Source organism: Eretmochelys imbricata, chromosome 4, assembly GCF_965152235.1.
Source record: "Eretmochelys imbricata isolate rEreImb1 chromosome 4, rEreImb1.hap1, whole genome shotgun sequence".
NCBI classification, from domain to species: Eukaryota; Metazoa; Chordata; order Testudines; family Cheloniidae; genus Eretmochelys; species Eretmochelys imbricata.
This window is the reverse complement of record NC_135575.1, coordinates 87,872,597-87,900,461: the sequence shown is the minus strand read 5'-3', so window position 1 is coordinate 87,900,461 and position 27,865 is coordinate 87,872,597. Positions and strand designations below refer to the sequence as shown.

Genomic DNA, 27,865 nt, shown 5'->3' with positions numbered 1-27,865 from the left:
GATACATGCATGAATGTGATCGTGTCTTGTAAGGAGGGTATGTTGAGTCACATTCAGACAATTCATATTTCTTTAACCATCTTTCTCCTTGTCTTTAGATACCCAACCGCCTGTAGTATCTTTTGTGTGTCACCACAGAATCTTTCTAAAGTGTTTTTATTAGCTTGCAGACTCTCATCTTCGAGTTTTTTTCAAACTGTAATCACAATCAGTTGTCATATAGTATATTTTACATTTCCAGTCAGTCAGCTAAGTCAGAAAGTAAACGGAGTCTAACAAAGCAATGAAAAGAGGTGGTAGGGAGACATTTCTGTATAAACTATTTATTGCTAATGACCCACAATTTTGTTTAAATGCAAAATTTATTATCCATCAGTAAAGTGACTTTTGGAAGGTTAAATTGTGACTGTTTGTTTATATTATACCTTCTATGTTTTTTAATGACCTATTTTATATTTCTAGTTCCTCATCCAAAATGATACCCTGTGGACCAGTTCTGTCATTTGTTCGGTGTCTGTTGCGAAGAAAAATTGTCTCTGTGGACAGTCTTGAAGATTCCAAGTTATGCCGATGTTTATCCACTGTGGACCTTATAGCTCTGGGAGTGGGAAGCACACTTGGTGCTGGTGTTTACGTACTTGCTGGAGAAGTCGCAAAAGCAGATTCTGGACCTAGTATTGTTATTTCTTTCCTCATTGCTGCCTTGGCATCTGTGATGGCAGGTCTTTGCTATGCTGAGTTTGGTGCTCGTGTTCCCAAGACTGGTTCTGCATATTTGTATACTTACGTAACTGTTGGTGAACTGTGGGCTTTTATCACTGGCTGGAATCTCATTTTATCATACGTTATAGGTAAGTTTGGGAGACCAGTGTAAAACTGACGGGGTGACTGGGAAAACTAAAAATAAAATTTAGGTTTGGGCTCTTTCTTTCTTTTTTCTTAACTGCTACTACTTCAGACACACCCTGGTATTTGATAGTCAAGCTGGGTTATTTCCCTCTCATGCATCATCCCCTGTAATAAAGTTTCTTCAAGCCAAAATAGGTACTTTGTGATGTCTTTGCAAATCCGTTCTCTTCAACAGCTTAAGTAAGTGTACCTAATTGGAAAATAGTGGCAAACAATTCTGTTGATGATGCAAAAGAAGAAATAGAATCTAATTCAGTTCTCATTGCTGTGTTGGCTCTGCAGTGCTAGTTGGAGTAAAAGCAGTAAGTGTAAATGTCTCTGGATACAAACAGGAAGTAGATCTAGGGACGGTGCCATCAGTGTAGAACTACACTTGAAAACAAATCATGAAATATAAGTATCAATTGATGTAACTCCATCAATGATGTAGTTTCCTGCAGACATACCAGCTTTGGGCTGATAGCCCATTGTATATGAATCTAGTTGGAACTAGGAAATGTCAGTGTTTGGATGGGAGAGATTCAGAGAGACACCTTGGTAAGTCAGGAAGAAGGGAAGAAGTGATATTTGTGACTCAAGTATCATGCTTCCTTCCAGAACAAAGTGATCGTGCAACTGCACAGAGTCAATTAAGAGTCAATTAAGTTAATGATGTACTGTGTGGGTGCACATATCCACATGTGCAGGTTCAATTGCAAGACCATGGCTTATGTCACAACTCACCCAGTACATCCAAGTATTGTATTAGGGGACACTCTGCTGATGGGGATGTTGCTTTTTGAGATTGATAGAAAAATGTGGTCTTGATTGCTTGTGGTTCTGTAGCGTTTTTTCAAGGGTTGGGGATTAACCTTTGCATGCTGGGTAAATTCAAACTCCGGCAATTTCATTCTGCCTAATAAAACTTCTGTAATTCCAGCTGGAAAAACTATTCTTCACCTCCTGTCCTAAACTGTTGTGTGGTATTACTGTGCATTGCTAAAGACATATCGTGTTTCACCTTATAAGTGGCTGCACTCTAGCAAGGAGGGAAGTTAATTTTATATCAGTTGAAATTTGCAGAATGTTTTGGGATTAAATAAAAATATAATATAATGAACAAATATAATGAAAAGTACTCTAAATGAAAAATTATTATTGATTATTATGCTATCAAAGTTAGCTATTATAGAAGAGTTTACTTGAACTTTTCTAATGCAGTAAATTGGGATATGGATACTGTAGCTTAATATATTATACTATAATTTTGTAGGTATGAATTGCCATAATAAAATCTACGGAGAAGAAGCCCACTTGTTTAACAATAATTGTATCTTTCTAAATACAAATAGCAACATGTTCTTTCTATAGTACTAACTGTTGTATGATCGTGTTTGTACAAAATCCTATTTTTTGGGGGGTATTTTATGAAGGTACATCCAGTGTTGCAAGAGCGTGGAGTGGCACCTTTGATGAACTTCTTGGAAAACAAATTGGTCAGTTTTTCAGAACCTACTTCAGAATGGATTTTTCTGGTCTAGCAGAGTATCCAGACTTTTTTGCAGTATGTCTGATATTGCTTCTGGCAGGTAAGAAATAGAAATCTCTTTACGTTAGGAATGTCATGGTGACTAATAATAGAGAATGTATTGGAGGCAGGGAACAGATTCTGCGACTATCTTTATACAAGCAATAAAAAAGGATGAATTATAGTTCTAATGTTTTCTCTTATCAAGATACTGTTTATATTTTAGAGAAATATAAATGCATAGAGAGCATTGATATAGTGGCTCTATAAATCAGAAGCAAATATATACACACATTTTTTTAACTTCATCTAAGTCATGAGGTAATCAGCTATGAGAGCTTTTGTGTAAAATCCATAATGTAGAAAGGACAATAAAAGAATAGTTAGACAGCATTTGTATTTTTTCTTTTTGGTTGCTCTAAAGGCAGTGGATATTTTCAGCAATATCACAATCTTAAACTTTGTGATTCAATGTTATAATGTACTGCCCACAAACCAAGCATTGTTTCTTGGTGGATATTTGACTTAACTTTTCATTTAATCCTTTCCTCACAAGCTATTTCCTTAGTACAACTTAACTTTTTCCCACTTCCAGTCTTCAAAAGAATTATACAGGCTAGAATTTGTGTCAGCTAATAGGCAACTCCAAGACACAAGCACAGTCCATCCATCCATCCATCCAATGTGAACCTTCAGCACTCTGAGCGTGCAGAATGGATAGGTTGTTTCTGCATGCTGTTCGGTTACTACTTTATTTTCCGATACTCCTTGATAACAGTGAGCTTTGGTAAAATTAACTGGATTTTTGCTTTTGACAACAATAAATAATTTTATTTCGATTACATCTTTACTAATGCATCACTTTACAATAGGAAATCCCAGCCACTGGCACCAGACAACTAAACTATTAACCATAGTTTGTTTCCATGGGGATCTGGTTCCCTCAGAAATGAAAATAAACACGGCTAGTTTTTACATTCAGAGTGGCTGTTCTGCATAAGTAAAAGTCACTCATGTTTTGGTGATGCAGAATATGAAACAGTATGCATATTTAGAATGGTAGTATTTGTTATTATTTATTTGCATCAAAAGAATGCTAGATACTTGATAGATAGATGACTCAGCCCATGCCCTGAAGAGTTACCAGTCGAAATAGATACCTGACCCAACCAATCAACTAAGAGCTTGTCTCCACAGGAAAGTTAGACTATAAATTGGTTATAAAGTTATAAAATTGCTATAATCCCCAGTGAGGACACTTTTATTCTCAGACTAGAATAAGAGTGTCTGCACAGGGTGGCATGACTGGTGAAACTTTCTCATGTAGACCAGGCCTAAAAAAATAAGAATAATGTAGAGGGAAGAGAGGATAAAGGTTACAGTAATGTCAGGATTTTGCTTATGTGGGTAAACATGCATTTTTGATGCATTAATGTGCTCTGTTTTATTCATTATTTACTTTTAATAAAAGATGGCAGAAGATAACATTTTCAAAAGTGCCTACGTCCTGTTTTCAACAGAGACTTAGGCACTTAGAAGCTTAAGTCTCACTGAGCTTTGTCTCCTAAATCAATTAAGTATTTTTGGAAATTTTACCCAGAAGTTTGTGAGGTTGTTGACAAAAGTGAACAGCAGCATATTTGCCTCTGCCATAAGCAAGCAGCAAAAAATGAATCAGAGCCCTGAGAAAAGGATAGTTTCACTTTGGAAACTAATTGGGACTAATTTTCAAGCAGCAATAATTTTGAGTGCACAATCCTATGAGTCTTGTAAATGTTTTTTCTTTGATTGTGAATTACTAACGTTATCAGCAGTTATTGGAATTGCAGCATTATGGAGTCAGACTGCAATGGAGGTAATAGGATGACAATCATTGTCTGAATATCATTAAGTGTCATTTAGCCATTTATTGGCACATTTACTATTTAGATCACCTGGCCCTAAGAAATTCCCCCTTTTCTTTGTATATACATTTTATAGGAGTAATTTTCTTTGCAAATTTAAAATGAAATTTGGTCATTAGGAAGAAAACAGAGGTTTGGTCTGACGATGAAGCTGAGGAAATAAATAAAGATGAGTATTTACAGAACACTAAATCATAAGGTTATTTCTTCCCACTCAGCTACCGGTACCTCTTGTTGCCAGTTGTGTACAGTGAATTTCTGTAGATTTAACAAGCTAATAACCTATTTTTAAAATTATATGCATCTCTTTTTGTTTCAAATTAGTTGTTACAATTGGTACAGTCTCATGAAAATTCTTTTCCAGTTGAATTTCTGTTAGGGAATAGCCAAGAACTTCATTTAGACACTGAAGCCCACTTAGCATGCTCAAAATCCCCCTATCAGATTTCATTCTTTTGAGCTATGTTATATTCGGGTGATTGAATTGGTTCAAAAGACATGCATGCTGCTGCTGAGAAGAGAACTGCTAGAGAATGCTTAGGCAGTACTCTGTGGCCACTAGCAAAAGGGCTACTTTTCCCTTCTGAGCAGACACTAGCCATCCTGGCTGCTGCTCTACGGAATGGAAATCAGACAGTTGCATTTACAGTTCAGTTTTTATTCTCTTACTAAGACATTGCCAAAGGAGTATGGCCTGGAGGAAAGATTACAGTTTGGGTCCTGGAAGAGGAAGAAGATGATGAAGAAGAAGGGGCAGGGGAAGAGGGAGGGGGAAAAAAAGACAACCATATTAAAAAAAATCTAACGAGAAGTCTGGAGTAATAATTCCAGACCTTTAACCCTGGTAGATAAAATATTATCTGCCTTTTTATTTATCCAGAGTAACAGGAAAAAGCAAAATCACATTGTTTGTAACAGCTAAAAATGTCGAGAATACCAATTTTATGTTTACACAGTTTGTGACAGTATTGGATAGCTTCCTCCTTCCTTCCATCTTCTAGGAATTGTTCATCTAGTGAACCTTAGTAGTGAGAATCAGGGCTGTCTTGTGGTCAAAAAACTCTCAAAAAGACAAGAAATTTGGGCTCCCTTTTAATACATGTACAGTTCCAGCTGCTGGCAGTTGGCTGTCCCAGATTTGATGGCTCTGGTAGGGAAAAATTTCTAGAATCCATTTTTTTTAATTGGTCATTTTAGCATCTTAGGGAGTGCAGTGGAAATCAATCAGTACAACTGATTGAGCCTGAAATGGGGAAGACAAGAGAGTGTGAGAAATGGAAAGAGAAGAAACTTAATTAGTAGCAATAATAATCCTAACTTGGATAATGGCCATCTGCTGCAGAGAAAGACAAATTCTGGAAAAGTCTTTAATTTGAGAGAGTTTCAAAGATGAAAAGAATGATGCCTGGATTTTTTGGGTTTTTTTTTTAATTTTTCCACTTATCTATATTTTCTTCTGTTGTCTTACCATTCTTTATCTGAAGTGGGCCTCCCCAGTTGTTGTCAATCAATCAGAAAGCATTGCTTCTTAAATTTAGGTAGTAGCTGCTAGACCATTGTTTTTCTTTCTGTCTAGTCCCCTTTTCATTTGTGTTCTCTCTCTGTGTTTTCTGTTCTTCCAAACCCTGTTGTCATTCTCCTTGTTTAAGACATCACTTCTCTCCTTCCCTTTCCCTCTCCATTCGTTTCCTCTTCTGCCCTCAAGTCACTTTCCCCAGTACAGCTGAACCAGCCATAAAATAACTTTGCAGATCTCTGCCAGTGAGAGAGGAGGAGGAAGAGTCGAATCGGGGGTGTCCTGCAGTTCGGGTAGTGCCAAACACAGCTCACTGGTTTCAGTGCTAAGCAAATCTACAGCACTGGGAGTGTCAAAGTGACAGGTGTTTCATGGAGAATATCACACCCTACTTTATAGCACACTAGACAATTGCCCAGGTCTCCTATCGGTGAGAATGGCCTTCAGTGGGAGCAGGAGAAGTTTGTGAAGATCCCCACTCACACATTTTTATTTTTATTGTCCAAATGAATAGTCCATGGAAACCTGTTCCTTCATGTTTTCTTTCTACAGATGGAGATTCATTTTTAAGACATTTTGCATGCTGGATTTCATATAATTTTAGGTCCATTGAGAAACTCCTTTCTAGGAGGGTTGGGGTAAGAGGGAGATTTAAAGGTCTACAAAACAATTTACTTCTTCTGCCAATAAAAATACCACCAACAAAGAAAACTTGAGTAGCTCTTATGATAGTTCCATAGTTTCTGAGAATGTGTCTTATGTTGCATTAACAGAATCAGAAATTTCATTTAGACATTATCTTGATAGGCTTAAAATTTTCAGAATTAATCTCTAAATAATGAGGGGAAGCATATGGGTGTGGCATTATTGGAAATACTTTTTTTCACAGAGAAATGGTGTGAGATTTTTCTACTGTATTTCATGTTTCCCCATCCCAATTTGTCATCTTGTATTCTGCTAAACTACAGACCAGGCTTCAACTGTCTCCCGTCTAACTTCACAGCAGGGTCTCCCTTGGAAAATGTTCAGATTGTGCAAATAAAGTAGTTTGCTATGTAGAGATACATTTATTTTATATCCTGATTTGCACAAGAATACAAAAGATCAAGAAACTCTCTAAATCAAAGTTGTTTAGGAGCTAAATAGATGTTTGTCCTTTAATTATTTTAATAATCTGTATCAGTAGTTTTCAGCCTGTGGTCCATGGATACCTGGGGGTCTGCAGACTATGTCTAAGATTTCCAAAGGAGTCCGCACCTCCATTCAAAATGTTTTAGGGGTCCACAAATGAAAAAAAGGTTGAAAACCACTCACCTACTGGATGGCCCCATTATTCTAGGAATTAGGGACAGCTCTGGGATGTGCATTGATAACATTAGATTAGAACTGGTCAAAACATGGAAGAAAAAACATGCATTTAAAACGTTTGACTTTTTTAATTCTCAATTTAATTTTTTTTTACTATTCTACATGAGAATCTAAAAGTCAGCGTGGTGCCAGTTCCTGAACCATGTGTACTGTAGACAGAGAATTCAAATAATTACGGACAGAGAGAATGCCTCTCTTTTTTGCTAACTCACACACATGCTAGCAAGACTATATCCTACACTTTCATGGAAGAAGAATTAAATCCGATAAGTGTGTTTCGTGTGTGTGTGTGTGTGTGTGTAAAAGCAAATGTAATTTTTAATAGACTGTCTGATCATTTCAAGAGTTTAATCATGAATGTGCATTTTTGAATTCAGTGGTTTCCTAATGTTTATGTTAGTTTTATTAAGCCTAGAAGTTCCTTTATCCCAAATAGAAGTATGGACTGGGGGCACAGGAACGAAGTAAGCTACACTTCCCATATATATTTTTTGCCTGCTGGATTAGAAATGGAATTAATGTCAGTCAAGAAGACAATCATCAGCCTTTGGAGAGAGAGAGGATTAAAAATAGTCTCCATTTTACAGTTTTTATACAGTGTCTATCATAGTATTGAAGTACTCATTAACCTAGTACTAACACCTAAAAGCTATAGATCTAGTATCATTAACTAAATACTAAAATTAGTAATGTTAGCATGTATACATTGTTAAAGATGCTATTTTACTTCCTAAAGGAGATGTTAATTCTTTAAAATCCCCTCTTGTATTTCATAGGTCTTCTGTCTTTTGGAGTAAAAGAATCTGCATGGGTGAATAAGATCTTCACTGCTGTTAACATCTTGGTTCTCCTCTTTGTTATGATTTCTGGTTTTGTGAAAGGAGAAGCTGACAACTGGAAAATAAGTGAAGAATCTCTCATAAACCTCACAGCACAGACAGGGTAATTGTTTTTTTTCCTTTTCATCTGTCAATTTTCTTCCATTTTTCTTGTTCCTACTTTAAGCAGCCTCTGATGACAGCTCCTGGTGTACATGCATCTCTGGTAGCCTATGCATTGTAGCAACAGGTTTAGATTTACTGTTTTGTTGGGAAATGTAGACTTGTGTCCTGAAACAGAATTAAATTTTATACTAATTACTTTTTTGCCTTTTAGTAATCTCAGGCTTAGCCACCTGGGAAGCTATCAGTGTATATTTCTAAAGATAGCTATTTAACTGCAGTACAGGATGTGATTAACAACAAGATATTGGACCTGATCCTGTGCCATTAAAGTCAGTGGGTGTTTTGCCATTAGTTCCAATGAGAGCAGGACCAGGATTTGTAGTGTTTATTTGATAATCCAGTTTTTTCTGTTGTTAATGAATTTTTGGTGATAGAAGATCTTTATCTCAAACATCATACAAAGGTATTTTGTACTGAGAGCTTTGTAAAAAGATCCTTATCTTGAGACTACTCTGCATTTTAAAAGTGTTCATGTAGAGTTACTGGTGATAAAAAAAATATTAGATTTCTTCTATCGCAAATTAAAAATGCCTTTTTTCTGTTGTATTTCAATTTTCTATAGAAATTATTCTTCCTATAAGAACGTGACAAGCATGTTTGGGGCCGGTGGTTTTATGCCATATGGTTTTACAGGAACATTGGCTGGTGCTGCAACATGTTTTTATGCCTTTGTGGGATTTGATTGCATTGCAACAACTGGTAAGATGGGGTTTCTCTCTCTCTCTCTCTATATATATATATTTGAAGTAAAAAGTTAGTGGTCAAACTGTGTAATTATATATATCCTAGTCTTCTTCCCTGTCTGCCTCTGTATCGGTCTGTCTATCTCTGCTCTTAAACTCTATCACCATGTCTAGAAGGAGACTGAGATCACTCCTGAATGTGGCTTTCTCATTCCACAGAAAAACAAAATTACAGTGTGAATAAATTTCTCTTTGCCTGCAGTTAGCTACAATGGCAATGGCAGAATGTGGGAACTGATCAGCACAAGCTCTTTCTGCTAAGCCCATATGGCAGGCATCTTGCCTTTTTTTTTTAAACATTCTTCATTGTAGCTTTAGAAAAAACAAACTCAGAGGCCGCATATTCCTTAGAACTTCTTTTAGACTAATGTGCAATTAATACTTATGAAGCTCAACACAGTAAAAGATCAACAACTTACTTATCCTCGGGGAAGGTAGGGTACAGGCAGTTCGCAGAGAACATAAGAACAGCCATACTGTGTCAGACCAATGGTCCATCTCGCCATGAACAGAACAGGTAATCATCAAGTGATCCATCTCCTGTTGCCCATTCCCAGCTTCTAGCAAACAGAGGTTAGGGACATTTCAGAGCAACTTTCCAAAGACTAATTGTATTGATAAGTGGAAAATTATAGATTTTGGCCTCTCTAAAGTAAAATATACATTTTATTTATATATATGACATAGATGCAATTATAGATAGATAGATAGATACAATTCCGTATATAATGTCATTTTGCTTAACTTAATTTTTTGTGCTATGTCTGGCCACAAAGTGCTGGGTTACATACTGTATCATTGATTTTACTCTATATGGAATATTAAAGCTATTATTCTTAATATTTAGACTGCAAAACTTACCTTTTTCTGTGTGTTAATGCACATTAAAGTAGAAGATGCAAACATTTTCCTAGATGAGTAAGAATGTTTGTTTTTCCTCCTTAGGGGAAGAAGTCAGGAATCCTCAGAAAGCTATACCCATTGGAATTGTGACTTCCCTGCTTGTCTGTTTTATGGCCTATTTTGGTGTTTCGGCAGCTTTGACTCTTATGATGCCATACTATCTTCTAGATGAGAAAAGTCCTCTTCCTGTAGCCTTTGAATATGTTGGATGGGGTCCCGCAAAGTATGTTGTAGCAGTGGGATCGCTCTGTGCTTTGTCTACAAGGTAAAGAAGAAAAAACTACTAATTTTATTGGGAAATAAGATAATTTAAAAATACAATATATTTCAATGTATGGTCACACTTTTTATATTGAGGGTACATTTTCTTAAGGTTTAACATTTAATAAATATTATAAGCATGTTACTACATGAGTAGTAAGTGATTGTAAGTCATAATTGTAAACAACCTGTTGGACTCTATAACAATTGATGAAAACATCTATCAATAATTAAGCATTGGCAAACTTTAAATGTAATCTTAATATAAAGTGTGACCAAATATATTATTTTAGTTGGAAGAGTTGACTAGATTGTGAGATGTATTAATATATACAGTACATGCATCTTCCTATATATTATAGCCCACATGTAACGTGGTATAAGAACCTATTAGAATAGAGTAGTCTTCATACTTACATTTAGGAACAGCCTTAATAGTCTCCTTTTCTGCTAACTGAGCTCATGTATGTTACTAAAGTGGTTTAAATGGCCTCAAGAAGTGGGAGATGTATGAGTTCAACAGCTGGCCTAAAAAAGAAGCAGGCTTGCCTATTTAAGGAGTACTGTTGATGTCACTGAGATAGTCCATGAGTAGTCATGTATAGAAGATAAGCATAATGATTGTGGAAAATAATCAAGTGAAAGACTCTGGGGTGGGAGATTATAAAAAAGGAAAGAGCTCTAAATGACAAGCTAAAAGAATCTTAGGCCTGTGTATGTAGACTAAGTTGTGTTTGTACAGTTAGTTTTGGGATTATAATTTTCTATAGTAATGCCTGAAGTGGACTCTAGCAGTTTTATGATCTTTATAATATTTGTCTTCCATAAAATATAAAAGCAAATGTTTAAATAGAAACTAGAGCAAAGAAAAAAGCAACGGAGAAGAAAACTTTACATAGAAAGTAAAACCATTGATTACCAAATTATAACTATTGATCTCCTAATTTTTCTTCCAAAGTATTTTAAAGTTTTTAACACCCGAGTTTATTCTGAGAGAGGTAATATCTTACTTTAATGAAATATTAAATTATTTTTTAAATTAATTTAAATTAATTTAATTTTAAAAAAACCTTTTACTTTTAATTCCTTTACTTGGCAGTGTTGTAGGCTGATATGTTGGGAGTATTGCTTTGATCGGAACGCTTACCTATTCCTGGGCCATGTCATTTGAGATTAAAATTTTTACAGTATTTATATATTTCCATTATTTACCAGAATGCAGTCTGAAGATGACAAGAAGCATAATTAACTTCTACACAGACACAACAATAAAAATATGTAGAGGTTTTGGTGATACCAGTATGGAAATATTACTAATTCTTCAAGTTCAGATTTCTTGGCCCTGATTCACGAAAGCATCTTTATTGGGCAAGGGCACTTAAGCACATGCTAACTTTAAGTAGGTACGTAAGTGGTTTCCTGAATCAGCACCAAAACCAGTTAAAGTGTGAATGATTGGTAGTGTTGCACATGAATTTAATTTTAATGCTACTTTTCACAAGCAGTGCTAAAGTGGCTTAGCTTCTGTGGAACATAAAAGCTGCACACCCACTAAATATATGTAGGTGATGTATTCAGTTCTCTGTAGCAAGAAAGGCAACCTGGCTGTATAGTAAAACCTCAGTTTCAGCTTGCTAAGAAGTTATATGGCTGTTACAGAGGCTATACTGTGTGGGTTTTTTGTTTGTTTGTTTGGGCGGGGGGTTGTTAGTATGGTTATTTTGATGTGAAAGGAAGAAACCTGACAAATTTTAAATATTTTAAATAGAGAAGGAGCTTTGAGTCATCTGTAGTTCAAAATGCTTTTCAAATTCTGCAAATATCAACAGTTTAAAATAGTTTACCTTCAGTTCATAAATAAAACCAGGAATAATAAATTAGCTTGGCTATGGGTGCTTTAATTGAAAGAAATAATAGGGTTAAGTGTAAACTGTGTGGCGCTTACTTTGAGTTACTATTGATTAACATTGTCATAAGGAGCTGCAGAATGTGTGAGGCGTTACTGCTTGTGTGATTCACTGTTGCTGATTGACAGAATCTTTCAAGGAACAATAATGCTTAATTGCATAGCTAGTGTTAACCAGGGCCATGCTCCTGGTTCACTAGTATCCCAAGATCTACAGTGATGGCAAAAGTTATTTAGCTATTTTACTACTGTTTCCAATGGAGCAATTGCATTACCACAGAATTGTGAACAAAACTTCTAGTGGTTTTCAGAAACAAAATAAATTTATTTGTGTCCAAACTGTAGTATCTTTGGTCTATAAATATTTTTACCATCATAAATTTTGTTTTCAGTGAAACATGCCATTAATTAGCATTGTTTCTCTTTTCTATGATATAACCTTGCATGAATTGTGTTTTGCCATGTTGCATGTGTTTGCTTTTTACTCAGTCTTCTTGGATCCATTTTCCCAATGCCACGTGTAATCTATGCTATGGCGGAAGATGGGTTGCTTTTCAAATGTCTAGCTCAAATCAATTCCAAAACGAAGACTCCAGTTATTGCTACTTTGTCATCGGGTGCAGTAGCAGGTGAGACTGAGAGTTGATTATTGTAGGGAAAGGTGCACTGCTTCACGCATTGCGTGTGTGGAAATCCAATACTGTCAGGCAAGTTTTGGTTTGCTTTTGACTGAAAGCATAAAATATGATTGTCTCAAGGTAAAATAACCATTTTCCTACCACAGACTTTATTTATTTATTTATTTATGTAATCTCAAGTGCTTTGGAAGCACAGGTTCAAAAGAACAAAACAACATGAAAATAAGCTTTTCCTAGCTTCCCGTTTTAGTTGACTTTACCAGTAGACTACAATGCTTTTAATAATGTGTATTTGAACTTTAAATTTTTCTGTTCTAGTCTTCTCGGCTCTATGTTCCCTCTGCCCCGAATTCTGTTTGCCATGGCACGAGATGGTTTACTGTTTAGGTTTCTTGCCAAAGTGAGTAAGAGGCAGACACCAGTTGCTGCCACATTGACAGCAGGGGTCATCTCTGGTAAGCTCTGAAAACATAGGTTTCTTCAAACTGGGATTTGAACCTTGTATGCACGTGCATGGATTATAAGAAGGGACTGCTTGTTAACTTCTCATGCATGTAAGTTGGGAATAAAATTGCTGACTAATTGAAGGGCATAAGAATTCCAAATCATGGCAATCGTGGTGGCGGTGATGTCCTTGATGTCAATGAACTCGCAACTTTTTGTGCTTTCTAAGTTTGGCTTCTTTTGCATTACAGACAAAAAGTTATTTACTTTGGGGCATCTGGAATAAAACTGTCTTTATAACAACCATTGGACTATGCTCTAATTGTGAGGTTTGGGTATAGGAAATTTTAGTTCAAGAATAATGTATTTAATTGTTTCGAAATACTAGGGGGGAATGTGTTTTTGTTATGGGGTAAAAAAAAGAAATAAAATTATGAATGATCTTCAGTATGGCAACTACAAAATGGTTTTAAAAAAGAGGAAATTTTACACATTCTTTGCCCATAAAGGGCACTAATCTATTTTTAGTACAGATATTTTACTAGGATCATTATGTATGTGTGTATGTACACACATACAGAATGCATCAAAGCAACATTTCCAGGAGCTGTTACCATTTAGTGTGCAAATTCCTACACTTCGAAGTGGAGATTTATTTATTTCTTTTTTAAACTCTTTCATTGTTGTCAAAATGCATATCTCTTGTATTGCTTAATGTACCTGGAATACAAATTATACCGTACTGATTTCAGTGTAATGTCAGCTTTGCATGGAAAAGTCAGGGTAGGCTGGCTCCAGATGATAAAGACCAAGAGATTCAGATAAGACTAAAACATTTATTTATTATTTATCATACTGTCGCATCTACAAGCCATAGTCAGGACCCTTTTGTTTGAAGAGCTTTACAAACATAAAGGAAGCCCTGGTCATGCCCCAAATAGTTCATAATCTAAAAAATGGCCTTAATTTGTCTTTTTTTTTGTCATAGTACAAATCTATAATGGAGAATTACTCTTTATAAAGAGACACTTAATCTGACTTTCCAGATTGCTTTCATGTTGCACCAGCTCCTTTTTCTGCTATATTTTGGAAAAATGTGGAAATCTGGTATCAAAAGTGATTTTTCATTTTGGTGGAATTATGAACCGACGCAGAAGAAGAGAAGGAAAAATTTTTTTTCCCAGTTGGGTAAACTGATGAGTGGAAATATGCAGTCTTGGTTGCAGCAGCACAAGAGCAGGTTTCAGAGGAGCAGCCGTTTTAGTCCGTAAAAAGAACAGGAGGACTTGTGGCGCCTTAGAGACTAACACTTTTATTTGAGCATAAGCTTTTGTGAGCTACAGCTCACTTCAAATTCAAAGCCAGTTTTGGGGGTGTAATTGTGTGGGCAGGTGGTTTATCCAACAGAACAAAGTTTTTTGATACAGCAGGTAACTTTTTTTTCTTTTTTCTTTAAGAAAAAGTGTATCTAGTAACTTGTAGGCTTAAATTTACTAGATCTGTTAAAACTGATGAATGCAGCATGAAAGTAATCTGGCATTCCTACTAAATCTGAGCATGGATAGTCTCACAGTTTTAAACAGTGTTAAGAAGGTTGGATTTTGACCTTTTACTATGTTATCAAGTCAAAACTACAGGTGAGGCCAAACATAGTTATATGTATTTGTCCTTTTTCTTATATAATAATTCTGATAATGAAATTCTGCCTACAGCAAAATGGTTGGCTTACAGTCCAATCATATTTTACCAAAGGCAGCAGGCTAATGAGAGGTATTACCTGGATTTGTAGTGCTGCATATCTCCCTGAATTGTATTTGCACTTATGGCAACAACGTGGGATGTGCACCTAAAATGAATTAACAAAGTTTAGGTTCTGGTTTCCAACTATTTTGTGATAGGTTTGACTTCTCTTCTGATAAGTAATAATTAGAAGTTGAGTAAGCATCGATTATATGAAAGATTTATAGTTGTTTGCAATTTTTATATCTACTAAGGGAAAAAAATTAATCTGATGGAACTATATATATATAAATTTTGAAATACATTAATGATAAGCTTGTGTCCATTTTGATAGTATTTTTCTCCAAGCATATATTTGGTAGTTTTAACACTGTTTAAAGTGAAATTGTCTTTTTCTGGATGCTTTGTGTGCTTCAAAGCTCAACATCCTTTAAACTCTGCATAAGCTTCTCATATATAAGGGAAAGGGAAATATGGAGATTGCATTGGATAATATAAATATATTTCAGAGTAACAGCCATGTTAGTCTGTATTTGCAAAAAGAAAAGGAGTACTTGTGGCACCTTAGAGACTAACCAATTTATTTGCGCATAAGCTTTCGTGAGCTACAGCTCGCTTCATCAGATGAAGTGAGCTGTAGCTCACGAAAGCTTATGCTCACATAAATATATTTACTTACCTTGCCAAAATGAATATATGTCCTACATTCATTGGTGCTAACAATATTAAAGATGTACTATTTTTTGTCTTGCCACTAATAGTGTATTCAGAAATTTGAAATGTACTGTATAAATACTAATGTGGCTAACCTTCAAAAGCAGATTATTTTTGAAAAGTTTTTTGGCCATAAAGTCACGCATCTTGTTGATCACAAATAATGCTATAATTAAAAAAAATACGAAGTAAAAAGCTGTGATATTTTAAATATAATAATCATATGCTATAATTAGCTAGAGTATGATAAAATTGACTTGTAATGTACAGGAACACTTTAAGACTGGAAGGATGAAAATTAAATCGAATTCCTTTATTTTGGTTTATGAACATATGCACGTTCTGCTGTCCCTCTGCTTTGCCTGTCAGTGCTGTCTCTGAGCACCCTAGGCAGTGAAATATATGAGAAATCTTCTCACAGAATGCTTCATAGTTTTTGTACAAACCTCCCTGTTCACAAGACTAGTGAATGTAGGGTGCTTCCATGATCATTAAGGAAATTGTATTCCTGGATTAGTTATTAGCCTAGCAGATTTTGGTAATATTGCAGTCTTATTTTGGGGAATTAATCTTTTCTGTTTTTCTTCATGATCAAAAAGACGTGTGTGTGTGATATATATAAAATCAAGATGGTGTGAGAGTGTATGCTTTTTATATATATACACGCACATACATATATGTAATATAAAAATAATGCATGCATTATCATATACACACACAATTTATTTATTGTGAATATGACGAGAAGTGAAGATCAGTGACCGTCACTTTGGATTGATGCCAGGCAAGTCAATAAAACAGTGAATGCTATCTTTGCTGGTGTAAAAATATAGAGAAAAGAGGAAAACCCTGCACATAGTATTCATCAGTCTTGAGAAGGCTTATGACCACATTCCGAGAGAAGGCATCTGGTGTATGGGAATGAAATCAATATCTGAAGACTATATCAGACTCCTCCAGGATATGCACAAGGGTGCTTTTATCGCAGTCAGAAGGCCACTTGGAGAAACTGAACAGTTTCTAGTAAGAGTTGGAGTACATCAAGGCTTGGACTAAGCCCCTTTTGTGTTCATGTTGGTGCTCAATGCACTTACTGAGAACATCCAGAGTGGCACCCTGGTGCATGCTTTTTGCAGATGATGAAGTGCTTGTGGAGGGAGCAAAGAGGAAGCGGAAGAAGATTTAGAGAGATAGAGATGTATACTTGAAAAGAAATGGCATGAAAATCAGCAGAAATAGAATATATGGTCTGTTCATTCAATGATAACTTGCAGGAAGACAACGGATCTATAAAGTCTGGAGGGCCAGCCACTACCAAAAGTACAGAAGTTCAAGTACCTAGGTTTGGTAGTACAGGATAATGGTGAACTCAGTGATGAACTTATAAGCAGAACAGGAAAGGCCTGGAGAGAACTGAGCAGAATGATCTGCAATAGGAGGAAGCCTATCAAATTGAAAAGTAAGATATTTAAGATGGTAATTAGGCCTGTATTTTTGTAGGGCTCTGAATGTTGGACACTGGAAGAAATGTTGAAGGAAGGATTTTTAGTACAAGGGAAATGAAAATGTTAAGAGGGATGCTTGGAGTTATTAAGATGGACTATATTTGGAACAAATGAATTAGGAGAGGTTTGAAGGTGATATCAGGTATAGAACAGCTGACAGAATCTAAGGTGTAGATGATTTGGGCATGTAAAAAGATAATAGGAAGAATATATTGAAAACAGGATGTTAAACTTAGAAGTGGAGGGTAAGAGGAGAATTAGAAGACCCAAAACTAGATGGATGAATGTCATACAAAAGGATCTGGTTAGCTCTGATGTTTCTGAGGATCTGCTTCAAGCAAACTGGAAAGGAGAAGGAGGACGCAAACAGTCAATGCCATCTAGATGGGGCTAAGGCTAGAACAAGAAACACATTGGAAGTCACAGTGAAGTTGCCTTGCCAGAGAAGGCGTAAAATAATCCACTTTTAAAATAATGCTGTTTATTAAAAAGTCATGCAGTCACCTGAAAAATACTAAGATTTTATTCAACCTGAATTTACATTTAAATTGACTTACTCTTGTCTATAGGCGCCAATTCAGCAAAGCATTTAAGGATGTGCTTAATGGGATTTAAGCAGGTTCCCAAGTGGTTTGCTGAATTAGGGCCTAGTACATACACATTACATGTACCGGTTATAGATTAAGGTCCTGATCCAGTCTGTCTTGGATCCACATGCATGTCAGTAGATTGGATCCCACTGTAAGCTTGTGGTTTCAGGCTCTGACTGCAAGCCCTCAGCCTGTGGAATTTGAGTAGGAGTTCTATGCACAACACGCTTGCAGGATCTGGCTCTTTGATAATTAATATTCTCCAAAATTTCCTACAATACCTTAATAAAAATAAAGTGTTATATTTTTAAGTGAGAAATGTTTTCACATAGGGTTATGTTACATATCAGTTTTCATAGCTGAAAATGACATTTTTACATGACAGTGTACTATACAACTAAATAAATGTCCAAAATAACTATATTAAAAATCACACAGCAGGTATATAGAGAATTTTGGCTGAAAGGTTTTCATTAGTGTTTCCTAGATGTTCTCCGGGTGTCTTATATTTGAAAACAAAAAAGTAGGCCAAAATTTGTGAACTTGGTTGCCTAAAGTTAGTAGGCATCTAAATCCCTGTTTAGGTACACAAATAAATGTGACTCTCAGGAAGTGCTGAGCAACCACACTGAGAGCTGTGGGTGCTCAGGGTTACTGCAAAGAGACCAATTTTATTTCAATGCCTACATACAGAGGTAGGTGTTTAACTCCAGGCAACCAAGTTTAAAAATGTGGGTCTTTACTTTGAAAATTCATTTTTATGCATTACTATGGTTTCATTTGTATTACTGTTTGTAAGTCAACTACATAAAAACTCCATACATAGCTTCTTGAGCTGCCTTAAAAATCTTAACTCTCAATATATAACTTTCATACATATTCTGTATTTCTTTCTTCTTTTTTTAGCTATAATGGCATTTCTTTTTGACCTAAAGGCTCTGGTGGATATGATGTCTATTGGTACACTTCTTGCTTACTCACTTGTAGCAGCCTGTGTTCTCATCCTCAGGTGAGCTCCACCCTCACCCCCCTGTTTGTTCTGCTGTATTTTATTTTGTCCTATGCAGGATACATTTAATAAATACAAATAAAAGTTTGTATAACTTTTATTCTAGGTACATACATATTGTAAAATTAGGTTCACTCTTGTAAAATGTTAATCTGTGTGTGGTTTCTTAATTTAATGATTACCAGAGTGGTGTCCCTTCAGAGTTGGATATACACTAGGAATAGACACAGTGTAATGCCAGTGTGGGCATAGATCAAATCCAAAACCTTATTTGAAATCTAAGAGGGTTTTACTTTCTGAAAGATAAATTACACGGTCTTCAGCTCCAAATGGTATAGAAGGACCTCATGTCAAAACATTGAAACATTCAAAGCTAGAAACGTATTTCTAATTTTACAATATAATTTATAGTTTATCTCCTACTGTATACAGCAAGCACAGTAAATTGTGGGAGCTATATGTGAATAGTATAAATACTCTAATAAATTTGCTTTGTGGGCCAAATCCTGACCTTCTAGGATGTTTCCATCTGGTGAATCAATAAATAAGGAGACTGAAAACAGATGCTTGGGATTTGCCCAATCCAGAATCAGTAAATTCTGGACAGATCTGAGGTGTCATTAGAGGAGGTTTTGGAACCAACTGATAAATTAAAGAGTAACAAGTCACCAGGACCAGATGGTATTCACCCAAGAGTTCTGATGGAACTCAAATATGAAATTGCAGAACTGCTAACTGTAGTTTGTAATCTAGCATTTAAATCAGCTTCTGTACCAAATGACTGGAGGATAGCTAATACGACACCAATTTTTAAAAAGGGCTCCAGAGATGATCCAAGCAATTACAGGTTAGTAAGCCTGACTTCAATACTGGGCAAACCGGTTGAAACTATAGTAGAAAATAGAATTATCAGACACATAGATGAATATAATTTGTTGGGGAAGAGTCAACATGGTTTTTGTAAAAGGAAACCATGCCTCACCAATCTTTGAGGGGGTCAACAAGCATGTGGACAAGGGGGATTCAGTGGGTATAGTGTACTTAGATTTTCAGAAAGTTTTTGACAAGGTCCCTCACCAAAGGCTCTTAAGCAAAGTAAGCTGTCATGGGATAAGAGGGAAGATCCTCTCATGGATTGGTAATAGGTTAAAAGATAGGAAACCAAGGGTAGGAACAAATTTACTAGTTTTCAGAATGGAGAGAGGTAAATAGTGATGTCCCCCAGGGGTCTGTACTGGGACCAGTACTAGTCGACATATTCACGAATGATCTGGAAAAGGAGGTAAACAGTGAAGTGGCAAAATTTGCAGATGATCACTATCTTGAGTAGTTTTGTAAGTCCAAAGCAGAATGTGAAGAACTACAAGGAATCACACAAAACTGGGTGACTGGGCAACAAAATGGCAGATGAAATTCAGTGTTGATTAATGCACATTGGGAAACATAATCCCAACTATATATATAAAATAATGGGGTCTAAATTAGTTGTTACCACTCAAGAGAGAGATCTTGGAGTCATTGTGGATAGTTCTCTGAAAACACTCAATGTGCAGCGGCAGTCAAAAAAATGAACAGAATATTGGGCATGATTAAGAAAGGGATAGATAATAAGACAGAAAATATCATATTGCTTCTATATAAATCGATGGTACGCCCACATCTTGAATACTGCGTGTGATCGCCCCATCTCAAAAAAGATATATTGGAATTGGAAAAGGTTCGGAAAAGGGCAACAAAAATTATTAGGGGTATGGAATAGCTTCCATAGGAGGAGAGATTAAAAAGACTGAGACTTTTCAGCTTGGAAAAGAGATGTTTAAGGGGGGATATGAGAGAGGTCTATAAAATCATGATTGTTGTGTAGAAAGTAAATAAGGAAGTGTTGTTTACTCCTTCTCATAACACAAGAACTAGGGGCCACCAAATGAAATTAATTGGCAGCAGGTTTAAAACAAACAAAAGGAAGTATTTCTTCACACGGTGCACAGTCAGTCTGTGGAACTCTTGCCAGAGGATGTTGTGAAGGCCATTACTGTAACAGGGTTAAAAAAAGAACTAGATAAATACATGGAGGATAGGTCCATCAATGGCTATTAGCCAGGATGGGCAGGGATGGTCTCCATAGCCTCTGTTTGCCGGAAGCTGAGAATGGGCGACGGGGGATGGATCACTTAATGATTACCTCTTCTGTTCATTCCCTCTGGGGCACCTGGCATTGGCCACTGTTGGAAGACAGGATACTGGGATAGATATTGGTCTGACCCAGTATGGCCCCTCTTATGTTCTAAGTACACAGAGGATACAGTGTACTTAGACTTTCAGAAAGCCTTTGACAAGGTCAGAGAAATAGCTCAAGGCAAGGCATCCTTATAAGCTATAGAATGGTGCTCCTTTTGTGATCTAATACAGTGGTTCTCAATCAAGGGTGTACACATCTAGATATTTGCCTAGTTTTACAACAGGCTACATGAAGGCACTAGTGATGTTAGTACAAATTAAAATTTCATGCAGACAGTGACTTGTTTATACTGCTCTATATACTATACACTGAAGTGCTAGTACAATATTTATATTCCAACTGATTTATTTCATAATTATATGGTAAAAATGAGAAAGGAAGCAATTTTTCAGTAATAATGTGACTGTGACACTTTTTTGTATATTTTCTGATTTTGTAAGCAAGTAGTTCTTAGGTGAGGTGAAACTTGAGGGTACTCAAGGCAAATCAGACTCCTGAAAGGGGTACAGTAGTCTGGAAAGCTTGAGAGTCACTGATCTAATAGGTGACACTTGTCTATAATTACAGCTAATCTAAAGGTATTTTTAATGTAAGGTAACTGAATAACAATGATACATTGGTACTGCAATGCATAAGACAGGTTTTGTTAATTGTGTGTATTGCTGGTAGTTGGGGCAATAAATGAAGGTTAAAACTAATTAAGTAGTCACAGGAACTCAAACTGATAATTTTGAAAAATGTAACAGTAGTTCTGACGATAGTACAGTAACTCCTCGCTTAACGTTGTAGTTATGTTCCTGAAAAATGCGACTTTAAGCAAAATGATGTTAAGCGCATCCAATTTCCCCATAAGAATTAATGTAAATGCAGGGGATTAGGTTCCAGGGAAATTTTTGTCACCAGACAAAAAACTATATTATATATATATATATGCACACACAGTATAAGTTGTAAACAAACAATTTAATACTATACACAGCAATGATGATTATAAAGCTTGGTTGAGGTGGTGAAGTTTAGAGGGTGGAAGAGGGTGGGATATTGCCCAGGGAATGCCTTACTGCTAAATGATGACTGGCATTCAGCTGAGCCCTCAAGGGTTAACTCATTCTTAATGTAGCCTCACACTCTACAAGGCAGCATGAATGGAGGGAGGGGAGACAGCATGGCAGACAGAGACACACACCCTGTGTGTGGGGGAGAGAGAGAGGTGCGCATTGCCCCTTTAAGTATGCTGACCTGACTCTAAATACATTGCCTTTAAAAAGATCAGGAAGTTGAGACAGCAGCTGTTGTCTCTCCGTCCTGAGCCCTGTCCTGTCCACACCCTGCTCTGTATGGAGAAGGGATAAGTGGGGAACAGGGGGAGGGGACACACTGACATTAGCTCCCCTCTTTCTCCCTCCCGTGCACAGCAAGTAGGAGACTCCCAGGAGCAGGTCAAAGGCAGAGGGCAGGAGCAGCACATGGCAGTGGGGGGAGGGACAGCTGAACTGCTGGCAATTGGTAGCCTGCTGGGTGGCTGCTGCACAGGGTACTTAGGGGAGCAGGGAGCTCATAGGGGGGCTGCTGGTCCACCCTGGTTCCAAGCCCCCACCAGCAAGCTGCAACGGGCTGCTCTTCCTGCAAGCAGTGGACAAAGCAGGCAGCTGCCAAACGATGTTATAAGGGAGCATTGCACAACAGTGGACAAAGCAGGTGGCTGCCAAACGATGTTATAAGGGAGCATTGCACAACTTTAAACGAGCATGTTCAGTAATTGATCAGCAAAACAACGAAACAATGTTAACCAGGATGACTTTAAGTGAGGATTTACTGTAACTTAAATTCATTTAGTTTATCATTCACAGGAGAATATGCTCCCTTTCATAGTAAGGTTGCATGTATTTAAAAACATTACATTCCTTCCAAAGTTGGTGTTAAATCTCAGCCTTATTCAAGCAGCATGCTTTTTAGTGTTTTTCCTCTAGACTGCCTCATGCTCATCTCAGTGAAAGTTTACTGAAAAGACCTACTGTATTTCAAGAAATCCTCTTCCATCTCCTTCCTTTATCTCATGAAGGGTTTTTGTATTGTGTTGTGTTTTCTATTTAAATTATAAATATTTTGCTGAAAAACAGCTGCCTCCCACAGTATAATTAAAAAATCAGCAAAAAGCCTCTTCTAGCTTATTACTTTCTCAGAAAATCTTAGGAGACATGGTGTTAGCTTTGTAAAAGTGGTGATCTGTAATTGTTAACTTTTTAAGAGAGTATATTACCTTTAGCAGTATCCTCTATACCCGTGGTTCTCAATCTTTTTCCATTCCACGACTCCTTCAGGATTACCCCTCTCATTTAGCAAAATGGAAAGGAAAGGGTGATTATTACTCCACTCCCCCACAACACCTGCCTGCAATCCCCAGTTTGAGAGCTCCTATTGCATACAGTTCTTATGTGTTTCTCTTGTTCCATTCTAAACTGTGAAAGTCCAGGTTATAGGAAACCAGGTTATCAGGGTGTAATCTTCCTTTATTATTTTATATATGATAGTGCCCAGTATGGCAGGCAGTGTTGGACAATAGGCCCCTTTGCAGAGAATTTAGAGATTAAATTGACTACCTAGAACAGGGGTGGCCAACCTGCGCCTGAGAAGGAGCCAGAATTTACCAATGTACGCTCCTAGCACCTCCCACCCACTGGGAGCCCCACTGATCAGCGCCTCCCCCTCCCTCCCCGCACCTCCCGATCAGCTGTTTCATGGTGTCCAGGAGGCTCTGGGGGAGAGGGGGAGGAGCGAGGGCATGGCAGGCTCAGGGGAGGGGGAGGGAAGGGGTGGAGTGGGGGCAGGGCCTGTGGCAGAGCCAGGGGTTGAGCAGTGAGCACCCTCTGGCACACTGGAAAGTTGGGGGTCTGTAGCTCCAGCCCTGGAGTCGGTGCCTGTACAAGGAGCCGCGTATTAACCTCTGAAGAGCCGCACGTGGCTCCGGAGCCACAGGTTGGCCACCCCGACCTAGAAATAAAAGAAGATAGAAGGGATGCCACATGAATTTTGCAAGAGCAGACTTTATTTTTTATTGTAGCTATTAGTGTAGAGTGGAATCATTGGAGACTGCTGTGGCATTTATAACCATCCTCCTTTAACCCCCACCACAAGCTTAACTTCTTTACTTGTTACAGTCTTGTATATAAATATCTATTTATTTGTGGATAGGTACCAACCCAATTTAACCTATGACCAACCAAAATATTCTCCAGAGAAAGAGGCTCTGACAGGATCAGAAAGGGAATCTGAAATTAGTATGCTTCAAGGGCACCACTTCAGTCTTCAGACATTGATGAATCCATCCAGTTTGCCAACAGAGCAGTCTGCTACTACTGTTAGCTTTTTGGTGGGTCTATTAGGTAAGTCTACAGATACCCAAATAAGTACAATACATTCAAATCAAGTTCCATAAATAGTGGAATTTAATTAAGGAGAACAAAAGTTCAAATCCAATGGTAACATCCTGGAGTACCGTCTCACGAATGTCAAAAATGAAGTATTCTGGTAGGAAAACAGATTTTTATAGTTTGTTCCATAATCTTATTTATTTTCCTTCAGTCAAAAATAAGGCAGAATAAAGTGTTTTCTTGTCAAAATAGACTTTTTTCATTTTAACATCTGATAATGTCTCTACTGATAAAGATCTGCTTTATCATATTAAGTTGCATGTTTATTTAAAAAGTTTTGAAAGGTTTGACTTCCTTCCAATTCTTATTTTCTTTTTCACACAGCTTTTCTTGTGTGTGGGTTGAGTGTTCTGACCACATATGGGATTCATTTTATTGCTAATATGGAGCCTTGGAGCATTGGTCTTCTTGCTGTGTTGGTAGTACTCTTCATAGTCATAGTTCTCACCATTTGGAGGCAGCCTCAGAGCCAGCAGAAAGTGGCCTTTATGGTGAGTAAGTTAACATAAATAATACAGAGTTTCAATTTGTTTTAATAAAACTATGTGTGTGGCTGTGTCTATGCTTGTGTTTTTCAGACAATGTGTCTCACCTTTGCACTATTGGTGATAGTGATAGTGTAGACAGGTCTTAGGCATTTTTACCATCCCATTGTCTAGACGGTCTCAGATCAATTCTAGTATGATTTCATTGCAGACTGGATGAGGAGGCCTTGCATAGGGTGCACTATACCCCTTTCACACTGCAGTGCTGCACACCACTGATTGGTGGTATTAGCTGGTAAATTGCTTAGTACAGAGATCCACCAGCTATTCCCTGCCACTTGCGGGTGCTGAGGCAAGCAGCACAGAGGCCATTTCAGCCCTAAGGTTGGGATAGCAGTTGAAGAGTGGCTTCACTACTACAGAGCCTGTAACTTAGAGGGAAGAGTTCCTCCCTCCCAGCCCTGGAGGAGCAGTGTAGCACAAAAACCCAGTTGCTTAGCCCTGGTCTACACTGGGCCGGGGGGGGCGGGTGGGGGTGGGGGCGTCGACTTAAGATACGCAACTTCAGCAACGCAAATAGCGTAGCTGAAGTTGGCGTATCTTAGGTCGACTTACCTGGCCGTGAGGACGGCAGCGAGTCAACTGCTGCCGCTCCCCCGTCGACTCCGCTTCTGCCTCTTGTGAGCTGGAGTTCCGGAGTCGATAGGGAGCGTATTCGGGGATCGATTGTATCTCTCCGGCGGGTAGTGAAGACCTGCCCTTAGACTGTGTGCCATGATTCCTTGGAGTATGAATAAGTCTTTCACATACACTACAAGGATTTTTTTTTTTTTTAATGGGCAGTTAGGAAAGTGGAGATGAACTGAGTGATGGGATGAGGTATGGGAGGCTATTTGGTGTGGTGATTGGGAAGAACAGGGATATAAATGGAGTGTGCTTTTTTATTGAGGCATGTTATCCTTTTTAATTATTTATAAAGTGTGCTGAGAGCTGTGGGTAAAGGCTGTTGAATATAAATTTAAATCAGTAAAATAAGTATTGTTTCAGGCTGCCCACCTAGATTAATTCAGGAATTCAGCACTGCACTGCTGTATGTTCAGTGCAAATTGACAAGGTTTTCTTTGTAGCTGTGGGGACCAAACCTTTTTTTAAAAATGAAAGTGTAACTAGTGATTAACAGTTTTGCAGAAACGAGTGATTAACCTTTACACTAAACAGGAAAAGTGTCTTACTCTCACTGGTGAGTGGGTCTGCCAGTCCCTTTATTTGTATTACAAAACTGAAATGCGCCATTTATTCTGCGGAAAGGTTTGAAAAACTTTACTATCTTATAAACTATTTCCCCTTAGGTTCCATTCTTGCCATTTTTGCCATCCTTCAGTATCTTGGTGAATATTTACTTGATGGTACAGTTAAGTGGAGAGACTTGGATCAGATTTAGCTTCTGGATGGCTTTTGGTAGGTACTTTACAACAACTGTTTACATTAGGATTGATGGGTCCTCTCTTGTGGTTCTTTCTAGGAATGATTTAATCATCTTCTTTTAACTATTCAAATAAAAAGCTTTCTTTCAATAAATGTTAAATGATATCAATAGTCAAAACAAAAACATACCTCAGAAGATGTATGCACCTGCTGCCAAAACTACACATGCGGTTGTGAGGTAGCAGGAATCATAAAAGCTACAGGACTAATTCCAGTTAGCTTACTGCTATCTTGCAAATATAGGTGATGTATATGTAGGCCTGGAAAGCATTAACATTGAGTTTGGTAAATCTTTTCTGCCTGCCTACTCTATTTCAGAGGCAGCACTTTCAACTCACTTTGTGATACAAAATCAAAATAGAGAATATTTAACATATTCTCAGGATTTGTTTTGATAAATTAGGGTGACCCGATGCCCTGATTTTATAGGAACACTCCCAATATTCAGGGCTTTGTCTTATATAGGTGCCTATTACTCCCCACCCTTCCCAATTTTTCACACTTGCTATCTGGTCACCCTATGGTAAATACAAAATGAGAGCTGAAAGTGGTTGTTGTGTCAAAATGCTCCTGAAAGGTTAGCTGGGATTCAATGAGTGTAGTGGCAGAGAAAGAGAAATCTATGTAGGCTTTGTTCACACACACATACCAGTAGCACTGATTTTAACCAAATTGGTTTAGAAACTGAGTTAGTTAAATCAGTGCAAATAATTTATATGGACAGTTTTTTAAATTGGTTTAAGAAAGTGCTTTATATTGATGTAACTTAAGTTGGTTAAACCAATTTAAGAGTATTCACACAAAGAGGTTTCACTGATTTAACTAGCTCAGTTTCTAAATCAATTTACTTAAATTGGTAGAGACTGTGCCTGTAAGCCAGGCCAGAAAACATGGGGAGAAAAAGATGTAAAATCAAGATCAATATTTTTCTAATAATTATAGTCAAAACTGTAGAGAGAGGAGTATTTGCAACTACTGTATCTGTTTCCTACTACTCTGTGTATCATTCTCCTCTGAACTGCTGTACTTTTGAATTGTAGAAAGATACACTGACTGCAAAGTCAGTTTTGGTGCTCCAAACTTTTATTGCAGTCATGAATTACAGGCAGCGGTCACCATTAGCAGTGCGGATAAGAGCATACACAAATGACTGGGAAATAGACAGAAATGTTGCACTGGGGTCCAGCACTGCCAGTTGTCTTTAATGTAGGGAAGAGCTACATTACCAGGCACAAAGTCCTGAAGTACTAGTAGTAATTTGCATACCACAAGCAGGGAACTGTTCAGGTAAAAGGTGTCAGTTATCCAGGGGGTTGGGAATCACTCTTAAAGCAGTGTTTGCCTGCAAAAAACTATTAAGTATTTTTTTTGTTTGGAAGGCTTCTTTATTTACTTTGCGTATGGCATCAGACACAGTCTTGAGGGTCATCCTAGAGATGAGGAAGATGAAGATACTTGCTCCGAAAATAGTGGAATACAGGAAAAGAACCCTGTGGAAGAAGCAGATGAACATGTTGATGAAAATGCTCGGTTTATTACACATGAAAGGACAAGTGAATGTTAA

General features: G+C 37.3%; 1 protein-coding gene across 2 annotated transcripts; it reads left to right on the top strand.

Moving 5' to 3' along the window:
• The first annotated feature begins 460 nt into the window (after positions 1–460).
• On the top strand, positions 461–27,865 carry SLC7A2 (solute carrier family 7 member 2). Of its 2 annotated transcripts, none has more exons than XM_077814566.1 (11): positions 461–851; positions 2,322–2,477; positions 7,981–8,146; positions 8,771–8,907; positions 9,897–10,119; positions 12,978–13,114; positions 18,559–18,661; positions 24,093–24,283; positions 24,656–24,822; positions 26,166–26,274; positions 27,681–27,865. In XM_077814566.1, the coding sequence occupies exons 1-11, from the start codon at positions 476–478 to the stop codon at positions 27,863–27,865; spliced, it is 1,950 nt and encodes a 649-aa protein (XP_077670692.1). In that variant the 5' UTR covers positions 461–475. The 2 variants fall into 2 exon arrangements, with proteins under 2 accessions (XP_077670692.1, XP_077670691.1); XM_077814565.1 differs by lacking the exon at positions 12,978–13,114 and adding an exon at positions 12,511–12,650.

Bases quoted from the DNA above. Each gene is read 5' to 3' on its own strand.
- SLC7A2 (XM_077814565.1), top strand. From the start codon at position 476: ATGATACCCTGTGGACCAGTTCTGTCATTTGTTCGGTGTCTGTTGCGA. The intron at 18,662-24,092 runs GTGAGCTCCACC...ATTTGTGGATAG, and splicing joins GCCTGTGTTCTCATCCTCAG to GTACCAACCCAATTTAACCT. The intron at 24,284-24,655 runs GTAAGTCTACAG...TTTTTCACACAG, and splicing joins CTTTTTGGTGGGTCTATTAG to CTTTTCTTGTGTGTGGGTTG.